At 41.0% G+C, this 15,235-nt stretch overlaps 1 protein-coding gene across 1 annotated transcript; it reads left to right on the top strand.

The window, feature by feature from the left end:
• The first annotated feature begins 926 nt into the window (after positions 1 to 926).
• LOC130873551 (tripartite motif-containing protein 43-like) lies at positions 927 to 5,370 on the top strand. The gene is made up of 5 exons (XM_057768392.1): positions 927 to 1,337; positions 1,887 to 1,982; positions 3,803 to 4,033; positions 4,829 to 4,851; positions 5,256 to 5,370. The coding sequence occupies exons 1-5, from the start codon at positions 927 to 929 to the stop codon at positions 5,368 to 5,370; spliced, it is 876 nt and encodes a 291-aa protein (XP_057624375.1).
• Positions 5,371 to 15,235: the final 9,865 nt, after the last annotated feature.

Below are 15,235 nucleotides of genomic sequence, written 5' to 3' on the forward strand. Positions count from 1 at the left end.
ACCTGAGTTTTCTTTCTTCTTTCTTTCTTTCTTTCTTTCTTTCTTTCTTTCTTTCTTTCTTTCTTTCTTTCTTTCTTTCTTTCTTTCTTTCTTTCTTCTTTCCTTCCTTCCTTCCTTCCTTCCTTCCTTCCTTCCTTCCTTCCTTCCTTTCTTTCTTTCTTTCTTTCTTTCTTTCTTTCTTTCTTTCTTTTTTGATTTTCGAGACAAGGTTTCTCCATAGCTTTTGGTTCCTCTCCTGGAATTAGCTCTTGTAGTAGACCAGGCTGGCCTTGAACTCACAGAGATCCTCCTGCCTCTGCCCCCGAGCGTTGGGATTAAAGGCGTGTGCCACCACCGCTAGGCAAACCTGAGTTTTTTTAGCCCAGAATGAATCCACGTCCTCTCATTTCTTGTGGAAACAAAAACAAAATTTCTTCCCCAAGCCGGGTGGTGGTGGTGCATGCCTTTAATCCCAGCACTTGGGAGGCAGAGGCAGGCCGATCTCTGTGAGTTTGAGACCAGCCTGGTCTACAAGAGCTAGTTCCAGGACAGGCTCCAAAACCACAGAGAAACCCTGTCTCAAAAAACCAAAAACCAAAAAACAAAAAAACAACAACAACAACAAAAAAAGCAAAACAAAATTTCTTCTCCAAAGTAACATATATTTTGACAGAAATTTTGAAGTCAAAGCGGTTTCAAAAGTCTCTGAAAAAGATGCAGATTGTAGGGCACAGAAATTGAACATATCAATCTCTATTCATGTGAAGAAGAGTGAAATAGAAAAAATTAGTAACTGCAATCCTATGCTTATTTTTATTTTTGATCACCAAAAACTGAAGAGTGTTTTGTTTTAGACATAACAGAATTACAACTTGAATCAAATTTTGTGAAGTTGTTTCCTTCTCTTGGTCTAATAATAGTAATTCTTATTTTCTTCCTTCAGCAAAATGGAGTCACGCTTCTCACAAGCCTTCGCTGAAGAACTCAACTGCTTCATCTGCATGAGCTACCTTACAGACCCAGTCACCATAAGCTGTGGCCACAGCTTCTGTCGAGCCTGCCTCCATCTTTCCTGGGAAGACAGCCTGCTCCCTGTCCAATGCCCTATGTGTAGGGAACCATCCCTGCAGAAGGACTTCAGAACCAACATTGTTCTGAAGAAGCTGGTGTCCATTGCCAGACAAGCCAGCCTCATGAAATACCTGAGCTCTGAGGAGCAACAGTGTGTGACCCACAAGGAGACCAAGGGGATCTTCTGTATGGAGAACAGGATCTACCTCTGTCAACTTTGCTCTGACTCATATGAGCACAGAAGTCACAGACACTCTCCCATTGAAGCAGCTGCTGAGGGTGAAATGGTAAGTGATGCTTCTGAGAGAACATGAAACCTGGAGAGTGAGGATTAGCAGACTACAGGAAGATGCTGGTTTTGATTATGAGGAATCCACTCTTTTCTGAATGGTGGCACTTTATTAGCAGCTAGTGAAGAAAGAGTGACTATAATGTGACCACTGCTTGAGAGACCCGTGGGTGTAAAGATCACTTGCATTTTATTTTATATTATTTCTAGGTCATTGGAAAGTGAAATAGTGTATTCATATTTTTTAAAAAGTGTCTATGACTGGAGATTATATTAGAATCCAGTGGAGTCAGTTATAGAAAAGCTTGTGGGAAACCCAATGTTATGTAAATTACCCAGATATTACTCATAATTATTTATCACTTTACCTGAACTAAGGGATATGCCATATTCTATTTATATGTCTTAAATCTAAAATTCAAAGTTACCTAAATTAAAAAAGGAACATTATGATTCTTCTTTTCTTGATAAAGTTATTTTATTAAATGTTCGAAAGTCTGCCCATCATTACTGTTTATCAAAAGCTGATATTCATTGTTTCTTACAGGAGAGACTTCTAAAACAAATGACATCTTTATGGGAGCAGATCCAAGAAATTCAAGAGAATGTAGAGGCAGAGAGCAGAATCAAAATTTTGTTTACAGTGAGTATGAGATTTATGCTGGAAATCTGTTCAAGATACTTATTTTGTCAAATCGTCATTCAAGATTTAGGTATAGCCGGGCGGTGGTGGCGCACGCCTTTAATCCCAGCACTCGGGAGGCAGAGGCATGCGGATCTCTGTGAGTTCGAGACCAGCCTCTCTGGTCTACAAGAGCTAGTTCCAGGACGGGCTCCAAAACCACAGAGAAACCCTGTCTCGAAAAACCAAAAAAAAAAAAAAAAAAAAAAAAAAAAAAAGATTTAGGTATAAGGCATGAGATATGTTACTAGGAAAACATGTTATAATGGCCTTGAATCTTCTTCTTCTTCTTCTTCTTCTTCTTCTTCTTCTTCTTCTTCTTCTTCTTCTTCTTCTTCTTCTTCTTCTTCTTCTTCTTCTTCTTCTTCTCCTCCTCCTCCTCCTCCTCCTCCTCCTCCTCCTCCTCCTCCTCCTCCTCCTCCTCCTCCTCCTCCTTCTTCTTCTTTTGGATTTTTTGAAACAGGGTTTCTCCGTAATTTTTTTTTTTGGTTCCTGTCCTGGAACTAGCTCTTGTAGACCAGGCTGGCCTCGAACTCACAGAGATCCGCCTGCCTCTGCCTCCAGAGTGCTCGGATTAAAGGCGTGTGCCACCACCACTGGCTAATGGTCTTGAATTCTGAGTGTGAAATATAGCTCTGCATGTGGAAAGATGGCCTGGCTGTATGGAAAAAGAGTCTGAAACAAATGAATCAATTGCTCACAGTTCAGCACACTGCATTAGACTCTAGGACTGCACCATGTATTCTAATTAATGCATGCAGAGTTTCACATTTGCCTGAACATATAAATTATCAATCAATACCATTTCTTCAGGCAGCCCTGTTTTTCTATATAGGTGAAAATATTTACGGCTTCATTGCTTTAGTATTGATGGAGGCTGCTTGTTCTTTCCTGGCCACCCAGAACCAAAATAACCATGATGAAACTATACTAATTAAAACACTGCTTGGCCTATTAGCTCAGGCTTCTTAGTAACTAACTTACATCTTAAATTAACCAATACCTATTATTTGTGTATTACCATAAAGCTCGTATTTTACTGGTAAGGTTCTGGCTGGTGGGTCGTGTCTTTCTCTTTTGGTGACTACATGGCATCTTTTTGAGTCTGGATACTTTCTCCTTTTTCTCTGCTTGGAACTCCCACCTTGCTTTAATCTGCCCTGCCATAGACCCAAAGAAGCTACTTTATTAACCAATGGTAACAAAACACTTTCACAGCATACAGAGGGGAATCCCACATACCTCCCCTTTTCTGTCTAAATAAAAAGGAAGGTTTTAACTTTAACATAGTAAAATTATATGTAACAAAATAGGTATAAAGCATGAATTACAGTTACAATATTCATATCTACTTTACATTTATCATAACTAAGGAAAACTATAATTATAACTATCTATTCTTCAAGTCCATCAAAGATCCCAGATGGCTATAGTATTACTTAAGTTAACAGGAAGTGCATTGTAAATAACTTCCAAAACTCTAGAGTTGACAGAGACATCTTGCTACCTTTACAGTCACCCAAAGTTCTGTAACTTTGGGGCGTCCATCTTCAGCCTACAGACCCCATAGTATCCAGTAGATATTTTCATTAAGCAGGAAATATGAAAGATTGTTTTACCTAAGAAGCAAATGAAACCAAGGAATTTCTATTTCTGACAAGTCCATCATTGTGTATGTAGGACAGCAATAGGAGTCTTTGTCAGATTTAAGCCTAGAATAATGCAATGGAGGAGAATGCAGTATTTTATAAATATCACTGACAACGTCCCATTTTCTTCAGGACTACCTGCTTATGAGGGAAGACATGATCAGGATGGAGTATAGGAAATGGCGTGCAGTCCTCTATGAAGAGGAAGAGAAATACATTGAGCACATGAAAAATGAAGGCAATCGTGTTTTAGAGAAACTCAGAGAAAATGAAGCCATGATGATCCAAAAGAGAAAACAACTAAGAGAAATGTTTCAGGACCTCATGGCGATGTCCCAGGAGCCATATGTGATACTACTCCAGGTGAGCAGGGAGGAGTGCAGACAAAGGTTTTATTGTCTTAGACTTACACTGGCGATTGTTATACTAAGATTATTTTTTAACATTTCCCACATTTATTTTAGAGGGTTCTCTTTCAGTAATAATCTGGAGAAACTAAATTCTGTAATAATCTTGCCAGAACAAGATTTTTTTCAATAAAAATTGTGTTAGTAGATTCTCCAAGAAATATGTCCTAATATTTGATTTTGTAACTTGCCTCTCTGAAAGCTGAAATTCAGTGTTGCCATTTCTTACACTCTGTAGCCTCTACTTGGATATTGTGCACAATTTCAAAGAATTATATTACTTAATTTCTTCTTTTTGAATGTTGTACTATTGAGAGATCTTTAGGAGGATGGGATTTTGAGATAGGGTTCTAGACTATGGATCATGATCACCTACAGCTCACAATAATTTTGGGGCATCTAACCTGGCAATTCTGTAATTAAAGGCATGAGGCAGCATGCATGGGAGAGGTCATACATTTGAAGTATCCTTAGTTAAAGTATCCCTCTGTGCTCTTTTGTTCAGATCAGTGAATGTTACCTTTTGCAGACAGCTGGGGTTTCAACCAATGTATAATCAGTACCCCAGTATTCTCATAATTTACTCTCACAGCCTGATTTCATCAAGAATTAGAATTGTGCTAATCTGCTTGTTGGCATTATCCTGCTAATTAAATATAAATTTTCAGTTTAGATAGGCTATTTGCCTGCCTTTTATATGAATTTTATAAACAAAATTTAGGATTCTAAATTTATCTTGCTTCCTTTGCAGGGTTTGGATGACATATTCAGAAGGTAAGTTTAGCCATTGGTGCAAGCCAGGATTCCCTGAAATTGCTGTAAAATTGGTTAAGCAGACTTAGAAAAGTGCCTATATACTTTATAGAGATAATATTCTATTCTTTGAGTATAACATGTTATAGATGTTTAAATATTATTTGTCATATTCATGTGGAGTGTATGTGTGTTCATGTTCATGCACAAGTAGCAGTGCACATGTGTGGAGGTCAGAGAACAACTTTCAGGAGAAAGATTTTTCCTTCCACTATGGGTTCCAGGGATTGAACTCCTGTTGTCAGGCTGTGTGGCAAGGGAATTGACCCAAGAGCCATTTGGCTGAAGTTGAAGTGAGGTTTTTCCTAATCAACTGTGATGATATCTTTAGCATCAGGCAAATCAATATTTTCTTGTCCTTGCAGAAGTGAGTCAATGCAGTTGAGCATTCCCCAAAGTTTGAAACCAGAACTCTCTGCCTTCCCCATGATTGGACTCACTGAAAGATTCAAGTCCTTCAAAGGTGAGTGTGAGCAGTGATGGACATAGGAGAGGGGCCCTTACACACCTTTGCAAACACAAATATTTTCACACCTGAGAAATACGTCTTGTTTAGTCATATTGTAATCTTCTTAATTACTTGGTTATCTTACAAACAAAGAAACAAAAATGAATACCAGTATATCAGGTTGTGTGTGATACTAACTGTATAGAGAGTATCAGTTTTTAATTGAGGCATAAGGAATGATTAATTAATTGAGGACAGTCTAATTCAAATTAAGAGCACCCACTGGTGGAGATACTTGATTATGTTCCTTTGTACACTTTATTAATTGATTTCTTATATTACATTATGATTCATAGATTAAAAATACACAAGATATAGTCGTGCACGGTAGTAATCCCATCAGTATCACAGAGAGAGAGGATTGCCAGTGACTTTGAGGACAGTCTTGTCAACATAGTGATTTCCATGACAGTCAAGTTTAAATAGTAATACCCTATCTCAAAAGGAACTGAAAAAGAAAAATCATAAAATAACAAAACAGGTAAAGCCACGTATCATGAGCAATGAATATAAAACTAGTTGACAGGACATGAGGCAGTTTCTAAATCACCCTTGTAGATCTAAAAGTCAATTTCAGCCGGGTGGTGATGGTGTAAACTTTTAATCCCAGTACTCGGGAGGCAGAGGCAGGCAGATTTTTGTGAGTTCGAGGCCAGTCTAGTTAGTGTACAAGAGCTAGTTCCAGGACAGGCTCCATGGCTACAGAAAAACCCTGTCTTGAAAAACAAACAACAACAACAAAAAGTTAATGTCAACCTCACACGGAAAGAGTATTAGAGGAACCAGAGGTTAAAGGAGGTCAATTAGTAACAGGGATTTACTTCTATAGTATATTTAGCTCCTTCTTTAGTATAAATATGATTAATTCCATGGAAAGACCAACACCAATATAAAAGCAACCATTGCCCATATTTTAGGAATATCTTCTTTTGTAGACCAAGGAGGACAGCCTTTGCTGTGGCCCTGACTGCAGTACACACATCTTCCCTTTGCCAGGTGTAATTAAGTCACCTGTCAGAGGTAGGCTGAGGCTCCCTCATCTACAGAACCTACAAAATGTTTCACAAAACTTTTCATCATGCTACCACTCTGTTTCTTGCACTAATTCTTGGCTTTGATGAATTTAACCTTTAATCCAAGCCTGGTTTTGAAAACCAAGAAGATTCACAGGACCTCTGTCACCTTAGAAATACAAATGGTCATTTTAACTAAAATGTTTATTCTTTCCACAGTGCACCTTTTCTTTGAAAATCTATTCATATTCCGTTGCGTGAGGAACCTATTTAATGTCATGAGAAGAGCCTGTTTTAGACCTCAACATCAGGATACATCTGTGGACCCTTCTGAATGCTATTTGGCCTCATGGGGATCACAGAGCTTCATCTCAGGGAAATATTACTGGGAACTGAATTTCAAGGCCCCTTGGGACTGGGCTGTAGGAGTCTGTACCAATTCCTGGTTAAGGAATAGAAACAAAGCAGTTGAGACTAAGGGTGCATTCCTTCTTTTCTGTATGAAGGAGGGTAGTCATTACAGTCTCCTCACCACAAACCCAACAATCCATCACTATATAGAGAAGCCACTGGACAGGGTTGGTGTGTTCCTTGATTGTGAGGCTAGATGTTTAAGTTTCCTGAATATTGTCAAGAGTTCCCTCATATACAAATATCCTAATGGCACCTTTAGTCACCCTGTCTGGCCTTTCTTCTCCTATGGTCAAATAATACCATAGGAAGTTGTAATCCAGTATTTATTGTTTTTAAGGTATTTCCTACTGTAATGTTATCAGTTTAATTGCTACTAAATATTAAAATACTATTATGAAAAAGAGCGTTGACTACATTGTATTGTCATCTGTTGTCTCCATATTCCACAAAGAACACTTCAATGGCTGGGGGACCAGGTGGGACAGTAACCCCAAAAAGCAGGACCTCATATTACACACTTCCTTCCATAGTGGTCTTGTCTTTGTGTATCTGTTTGTTTTTTGCAAAGTTGTCAGAATTATTCATTAGGACTAAGACTTGAGATCAGTGCTAGAGTCCTTTTTTAATATGCATAAGACCCTCAGTTGAATTCTAACCTTATAAAATATCTATAACTCTATATGTATGTATACATATATATGCAATCATGTACACGTGCTATATAACATTTTACTACCTTATTGGTGCCAAGCAGGAACACAGATGTGCTGGTTAATTTTATTCCAGTTTGAAACAGGTTACAATCATGTGATAGAAGGGAACCCCACTGAGAAAATGCCCCCATAAAAACTAACTGTGGGCAAGCATAGTTATTGATGAGGAAGGGAGTAGACTATTGTTGGAAGGGTTTTCCCTGGGATGGAGGTTCTGGGTCCTATAGGAAAGCAGACTGAGCAAGCCAGTAGTAAGGATCACTCCATCACTTGTGCCTTAGTTCTTTCCTGCATGTTCCTGTCCTATGCGAGTTCTGGTCCCGACCTCCTTTGATGATGCACAATGATATGGTAGTCTAAACCAAATAATCCCTTTCTCTGCATGTTTGCCTTGTCAAGGTGGTTTATTCAATACCAGAATTGTGGGGTATTCTGGAATAAACTTAACAGTGTTGAATTGGGGTGGATTGTGGAAAGACTGATGATGTTTGGGCTAGAAAAGCCATTGTCTGTTAAGTTACCAGCGACCTGTTCTATAAGACCTTCAAGGTAAGAATATTGGGGTGTCTCTTTCATGGGCACCACACTAGACCCCACAGCCCTGGCAACTTATACTGGAAGCCAGAATTGTTCTATGGATCACAGAGAAGACACTGCCTACTGTTCACTAAATACCTTTATCCCTGCCCAGCCTCCTCAGACTGAACCACCTCAGTACCACACTAGGGTCCATAGCCTTGGCAAACTTACTGTAGGCCATGTTAGTCTTTGGAACCTTAGGTAATTTCTACTTTACACAAAATAGATTTAAACTTGCACAATAATCCCATTCTCTGCAAACACTTACACACACACACACACAAAGAGAGAGAGAGAGAGAGAGAGAGAGAGAGAGAGAGAGAGAGAGAGAGAGAGAGAACCTATGTGTTAGGCAATAATGCTTCCCTTTCCTCTTCTAGATAATGTTCAGTTCTAGGAGAAGGGAAAAACTGGAAAGAGCTTGGGGGAGTGGGAGTGTGGAGATGGGGGAAGGGCGAATATAGGCGCAGGGAAGAATTTATCTACATTAAGGGAGTCATTTTAGGGTTGCCAAGAGACTTGACTCTAGAGGGGATCCCAGGTGTCCATGGGGATGTCCCCAGCTAGGTCGTTGGGCAGCAGAGGAGAGGGTGCCTGAACTGGCCTTGCCCCACTAACACACTGCTGATTATCTCAAATATCACCTTAGAGTCTTCATCCAGCAATGAATGGAGATAGAGACAAAGTCCCTCATTAGAGCAATAGACTGAGCTCCCAAGGTCCAATTGAAGAGCAGAAGGAGGGAGAACATGAGCAAGGAAGTCTGAACCGCGAGGGGTTGGTCTATCCACTGAGACAGTGTGCCTGTTCTAATGGGAGCTCACCAAATCCAGCTGGACCGGGACTGAATGAGCATGCAACCAAACTGGACTCTCTGAATGTGACTGAAATGGGGGGCTGATTGAGAACCCATTGATAAAGAACCTTTAGCTGGTGATGTACGGAGATAGAGACAGAGACCCTCATTGGAGCACTGGACTGAGCTCCCAAGGCCCAGATGAAGAACGGAGAACATGAGCAAGGAAGATGAAGAGGGAGAACATGAACAAGGAAGTCAGGACAGCGAGGGGTGCATCCACTCACGGAGATGGTGGGACTGATCTAATGGGAGCTCACCAAGGCCAGCTGGAATGGGACTGAACGAGCATGTGATCATATCAGACTCTCTGAACGTGGCTGACAATGAGGGCGGACTGAGAAGCCAATGATAATGACAGATTTGGATTCTACTGCATGGACTGACTTTTTGGGAGCCTAATATGTTTGGATGCACACCTTCCTAGACCTGGATGGAGGGGGGAGGGCCTTGGACTTCCCACAGGGCAGGGCACCCTGACTTGTCTTCGGACTGGAGAGCGAGGGGGAATGGGAGTGGGGGAAGTGGGAGGGAAATGGGAGGATGGGAGGAGGTGGAAATTTTTAATTAATAAATAAATAAAAAAAGGAAACAGAAATGAATACCAATATCATGTTGTAGGTGATACTGACTGAAAAGAGAGTATCAGTTGGTCATTGAGTCATTAGGAATGGTGAATTAAATCAGGACAGTCTAATTAAAATTAAGTAAATCCAATATTGGAGATATTTAATGATTTTTACTCCCCTGAAATATATCTCTAAGTCACATTGTGATTTTACAAAACAAAAAGAACAATATTGAAATGAATTCTACTTTCATGGTATAGGTGACACAGGATGAAAAGAGAATATCAGTTGCTCATGAGGCATAAGGAATGATGAACCAGGGCAGTCTAATTCAAATTAAATGTAGCCTGTGATGGAGGTAATTGATTATTTTCCTTTAAAACTTTAGTAGTTGATTTCTTATACATTATGTTCCATTGATTAAAAATACACGGTCGGGCGGTGGTGGCGCATGCCTTTAATTCCAGCACTAGGGAGGCAGAGGCAGGCGGATCTCTGGGAGTTCAAGGTCAGCCTGGTCTACAAGAGTTAGTTCCAGGACAGGAACCAAAAGCTACGGAGAAACCCTGTCTCGAAAATCCAAAAAAAGAAAAAAAAAAAAAAAAAAAAAAAGAAAGAAAGAAAAATACACACGGTATAGTGGTGCACATTTGTAATCACAGCAAAACCACAGACAGAGTAGGATTGGCAATGAATTTGAGGGGAGCCTTGTCAACATAGTGAGTTCCATGACAGTCAAGGATAAACAAGACCCAATCTCAAAAGAAACTGAAAAAAAATATCATAAATTAATTAAATGGACAAAGTCATGTATCATGAGCAATGAAAATAAAACAAATTGATAGGACATGAGGCAGTATCTAAATCCCCTTCACAAGATCTGAAAGGCAACTGTAACCTCACAGGGAAAGAGTATCAGAGGAACCAGAGGTTAGGGAGAACAATTGCTATGAGAGATCCAATTTCTTTCTTTCTTTCTTTCTTTCTTTCTTTCTTTCTTTCTTTCTTTCTTTCTTTCTTTCTTTCTTTCTTTTTTTATTTTTTTATTGAAAAAAAAATTTCCGCCTCCTCCCCGCCTCCCATTTCCCTCCCCTCCTCCCGTCCCTCTCCCCCTCCCCCCACTCCTTTTCTCCTCCCTCTCCAGCCCCAAGAGCAGTCAGGGTTCCCTGCCCTGTGGAAAGTCCAAGGTCCTCCCCCCTCCATTCAGGTCTAGGAAGGTGAACATCCAAACTGTCTAGGCTCTCACAAAGCCAGAACATGAAGTAGGATCAAAACCCAATGCCATTGTCCTTGGCCTCTCATCAGCTCTCATTGTCCGCCATGTTCAGAGAGTCCGGTTTTATCCCATGCTTTTTCAGTCACAGTCCAGCTGGCCTTGGTGAGCTCCCAATAGATCAGACCCACTGTCTCAGTGGGTGGGTGCACCCCTCGCGGTCCTGCCTTCCTTGCTCATGTTCTCCCTCCTTCTGCTCCTCGTTAGGACCTTGGGAGCTCAGTCCGGTGCTCCAGTGTGGGCCTCTGTCTCTATCTCCATCCATCACTAGATGAAGGTTCTATGGTGATATGCAAGATATTCATCAGTATGGCTATAGGATAGGGTCATTTCAGGTTCCCTATCCTCAGCTGCCCAAGGAAATAACTGGGGACATTGCCCTGGCACCAGGTAGCCACTCCAGGTTCAAGTCTCTTGCCAACACTTAGGTGGCTCCCTTAACTAAGATATGTGCTTCCCTGCTCACCTATCCAACCTTCCTTTATCTCCAATCATCCCGTTTCCCCAAGTTCCCCCCATCCTCTCCTTCACACTTATCTCTCCCCATCTCCCCTTACCCCCATCCCACCCCACCCCCAAGATTCCAATTTTTTGCCCGACAATCTTGTCTACTTCCCACAGCCAGGAGGATAACTATATGTTTTTCCTTGGGCTCACCCTCTTATTTAGCTTCTTTAGGATCACAAATTATAGACTCAGTGGCCCCTATCCACGGCTAGAAACCAATTATGAGTGAGTACATCCCATGATCTTCTTTTTGGGTCTGGGTTACTTCACTCAGGATAGTATTTTCTATTTCCATCCATTTGCATGCAAAATTCGAGAAGTCATTGTTTTTTACTGCAGAATAGTACTCTAATGTATATATATTCCACACTTTCTTCAACCATTCTTTCATTGAAGGACATCTAGGTTGCTTCCAGGTTCTGCCTATTACAAATAATGCTGCTATGAACATAGTTGAACAAATGCTTTTGTCATATGATAGGGCATCTCTTGGGTATATTCCCAAGAGTGGTATTGCTGGGTCCAGGGGTAGGTTGATCCCAAATTTCCTGAGAAACCGCCACACTGATTTCCAAAGTGGTTGCACAAGTTTGCATTCCCACCAGCAATGGATGAGAGTACCCCTTTCTCCACAACCTCTCCAGCAAAGGCTATCCTTGGTGTTTTTGATTTTAGCCATTCTGACAGGTGTAAGATGATATCTCAAAGTTGTTTTGATTTGCATTTCTCTGATCGCTAAGGAGGTTGAGCAAGACCTTAAGTGTCTTTTGGCCATTTGAATTTCTTCTGTTGAGAATTCTCTGTTCAAATCAGTGCCCCATTTTTAATAGGGTTATTTAGCATTTTAACGTCTAGTTTCTTGAGTTCTTTATATATATTGACCTTTGTCTGTGTGGGGTTGGTGAAGATCTTCTCCCAGTCAGTAGGCTGCCTTTTTGTCTTAGTGACAGTGTCCTTTGCTTTACAGAAGCTTCTCAGTTTCAGGAGGTCCCATTTATTCAATGTTGCCCTTAATGTCTGTGCTGTTGGGGTTATACATAGGAAGTGATCTCCTGTGCCCATGTGTTGTAGGGTACTTCCCATTTTCTCTTCTATCAGGTTCAGTGTGTTCAGATTGATATTGAGGTCTTTGATCCATTTGGACTTGTGTGCTTTCTCCGTTTTCTTTATGTGGGCACTTAATGCTATGAACTTTCCTCTTAGCACTGCTTTCATAGTGTCCCATAGGTTTGAGTATGTTGAGTCTTCGTTTTCATTGAATTCAAGAAAGACTTTAATTTCTTTCTTTATTTCTTCCTTAATCCAGGTATGGTTTAGTAGTTGACGGTTCAGTTTCCATGAGTTTGTAGGCTTTCTGGGGGTAGCATTGTTGTTGACTTCTAGCTTTAATCCATGGTGATCTGATAAGATACAGGTGGTTACTAATATTTTTTGTAACTCTGGATGTTTGCTTTGTTACCGAGTATGTGGTCAATTTTCGAGAAGGTTCCATGAGCTGCAGAGAAGAAGGTATATTCTCTCCTATTTGGGTGGAATATTCTATAGATGTCTGTTAAGTCCATTTGATTCATTACCTCCATTAATTCTCTTATTTCTCTGTTAGGTTTCTGTCTGATTGACCTGTCCATTGGTGAGAGAGGAGTGTTGAAGTCTCCTACTATTAGTGTATGCGGTTTGATGTCTGGCTTGAGTTTTAGCAGTTTCTTTTACGTACGTGGGTGCTTTTATATTAGGGGCATAGATATTCAGGATTGAGACTTCATTCTGATGAATTGTTCCTGTTATGAGTAGAAAATGTCCCTCTCCATCTCTTCTGATTGATTTAAGTTTGAAGTCAACTTTGTTAGAAATTAGTATGGCCACACCTGCTTGTTTCTTAGGTCCATTTGCTTGATAAGCCTTATCCCAGCCCTTCACTCTGAATAGGTGCCTGTCTTTGTGGTTGAGGTGTGTTTCTTGTAAACAGAAGAATGTTGGGTCCTGTTTTCGTATCCAATCTCTTAGCCTGTGCCTTTTTATAGGTGAGTTGAGTCCATTGACATTAAGTGATATTAATGACCAGTGGTTGTTAACTCCGGTCACTTTTTTAGTAGTAGAGCTAGTGTGTTTCCCTTCTTTGAGTTGCGCTGGTGAAGGGTCTCTAGATGTCTGAGTTATTGTGGTCATTGTTGGGTTCCTTGGTTAGTGATTTTCCTTCTATTACTTTCTGTAAGGCTGGATTTGTGGCTACACATTGTTTAAGTTTGTTTTTATCCTGGAAAATTTTGTTTTCTCCATTTATAGTGAACGAAAGCTTGGCTGGGTATAATAGTCTGGGCTTGCATCCACGGTCTCTTAGTTTCTGCAATACATCTATCCAGGACCTTCTGGCTTTCATGGTTTCCATAGAGAAGTCAGGTGTAAGTCTGATAGGTTTACCTTTATAAGTAACTTGGTCTTTTTCCTTTGCAGCTCTTAATATTCTTTCTTTATTCTATATGCTTTGTGTTTTGATTATTATATGGCGAGGGGATTTTTTTTTTTGATCCAGCCTATTTGGTGTTCTGTATGCTTCTTGAACCTTCATAGGTATATCTTTCTTTAGGTTGGGAAAGTTTTCTTCTATAATTTTATTAAATATATTTTCTGGACCGTTGAGCTGCACTTCTTCCCCTTCTTCTACTCCTATTATTCTTAGGTTTGGTCTTTTTATTGTGTCCCATATTTCCTGAATGTTTTGTGATGAGAGATTGTTGGCCTTGCTGTTTTCTTTGATCAGCGTGTTTATTTTCTCTATGGTATCTTCAGAATCTGAGATTCTTTCTTCTATCTCTTGTATTCTGTTGGTTATGCTTGTTTCTGTAGTCTCTATTCGTTTACCTAGATTTTCCATGTCCAGCCGGCTCTCTGTTTGTGTTTTCTTCTTTGTCTCCATTTCAGTTTTCAAGTCTTGAACTGTTTCCATTATCTGTTTGATTGTTTTTCCTTGGTTTCCTAGGGTATCATTCACTGATTTACTCAATTCCTCAAACTTTCTGTTATACTTCTCATCCATTTCTATAAGGGCATTTTTTACATGCTGTTTAAGGGCGTCAATCACTTTCATAAAGTCAATTTTTTCTACTTCTTCTTGATTAAGGTGTTCATGACCTCCTGTTGTGAGGTCACTGGGTTCTGGTGGTTTCATATTGTTTTTCAGATTGTTGGGTGAATTCTTGCATTGGCGCCTGCCCATCTCTTCCTCTGAGTGCTCCCCTATGGATCTTCTTTAACAGGATCAGGTCTCCTTGCCTACTGATGTACCTTCCCAGTGGTGGCACTCCCCAGTGATGGCTCTCCTGGTGCTCCAGTGATGGCTCTCCTGGTGCCGAGATCAGATCTCCGTGCCCAAAGATGGCTCTCCTGGCGCCGAGAACAGATCTCCGTGCTGGTTGGGTAGTTAGTAAACAAAGTGCTTACCTTGCTTGGTGCAGGCAGGTTATTGACACACACGAACTCCCGCCCGCTTGCCCTGAGGGTTCGACCCCAGCGCCCAGGCAGGCTGAGCTGGGTGGCGTTATGCGCCCAAAGAGGGAAGGCGGGCAGAGGGGGAGGAGGGTTCTGGATGCAAGCTGGGTGGGATAGGAAGAGAGAGGCAGTATGGGGGAGTACAGCCCCTGCAGGGAGCCCTGGAAGTATTGGGGGGGGGGGAATGAGGAACTTCTGAGTTCCCTGTCCGGGGCTGCTGCCGCGGGTCAGAAACTCACCCCAAAGATGGCTCTCCTGGCGCCGAGAACAGATCTCCGTGCTGGTTGGGTAGTTCGTAAACAAAGCGCCTACCTTGCTTGGTGCAGGCAGGTTATTGACACACACGAACTCCCGCCTGGCCCGCTTGCCCTGAGGATTCGACCCCAGCACCCAGGCAGGCTGAGCTGGGTGGCGTTATGAGCCCAAA

Source organism: Chionomys nivalis, chromosome 4, assembly GCF_950005125.1.
Source record: "Chionomys nivalis chromosome 4, mChiNiv1.1, whole genome shotgun sequence".
Taxonomy (NCBI): Eukaryota; Metazoa; Chordata; class Mammalia; order Rodentia; family Cricetidae; genus Chionomys; species Chionomys nivalis.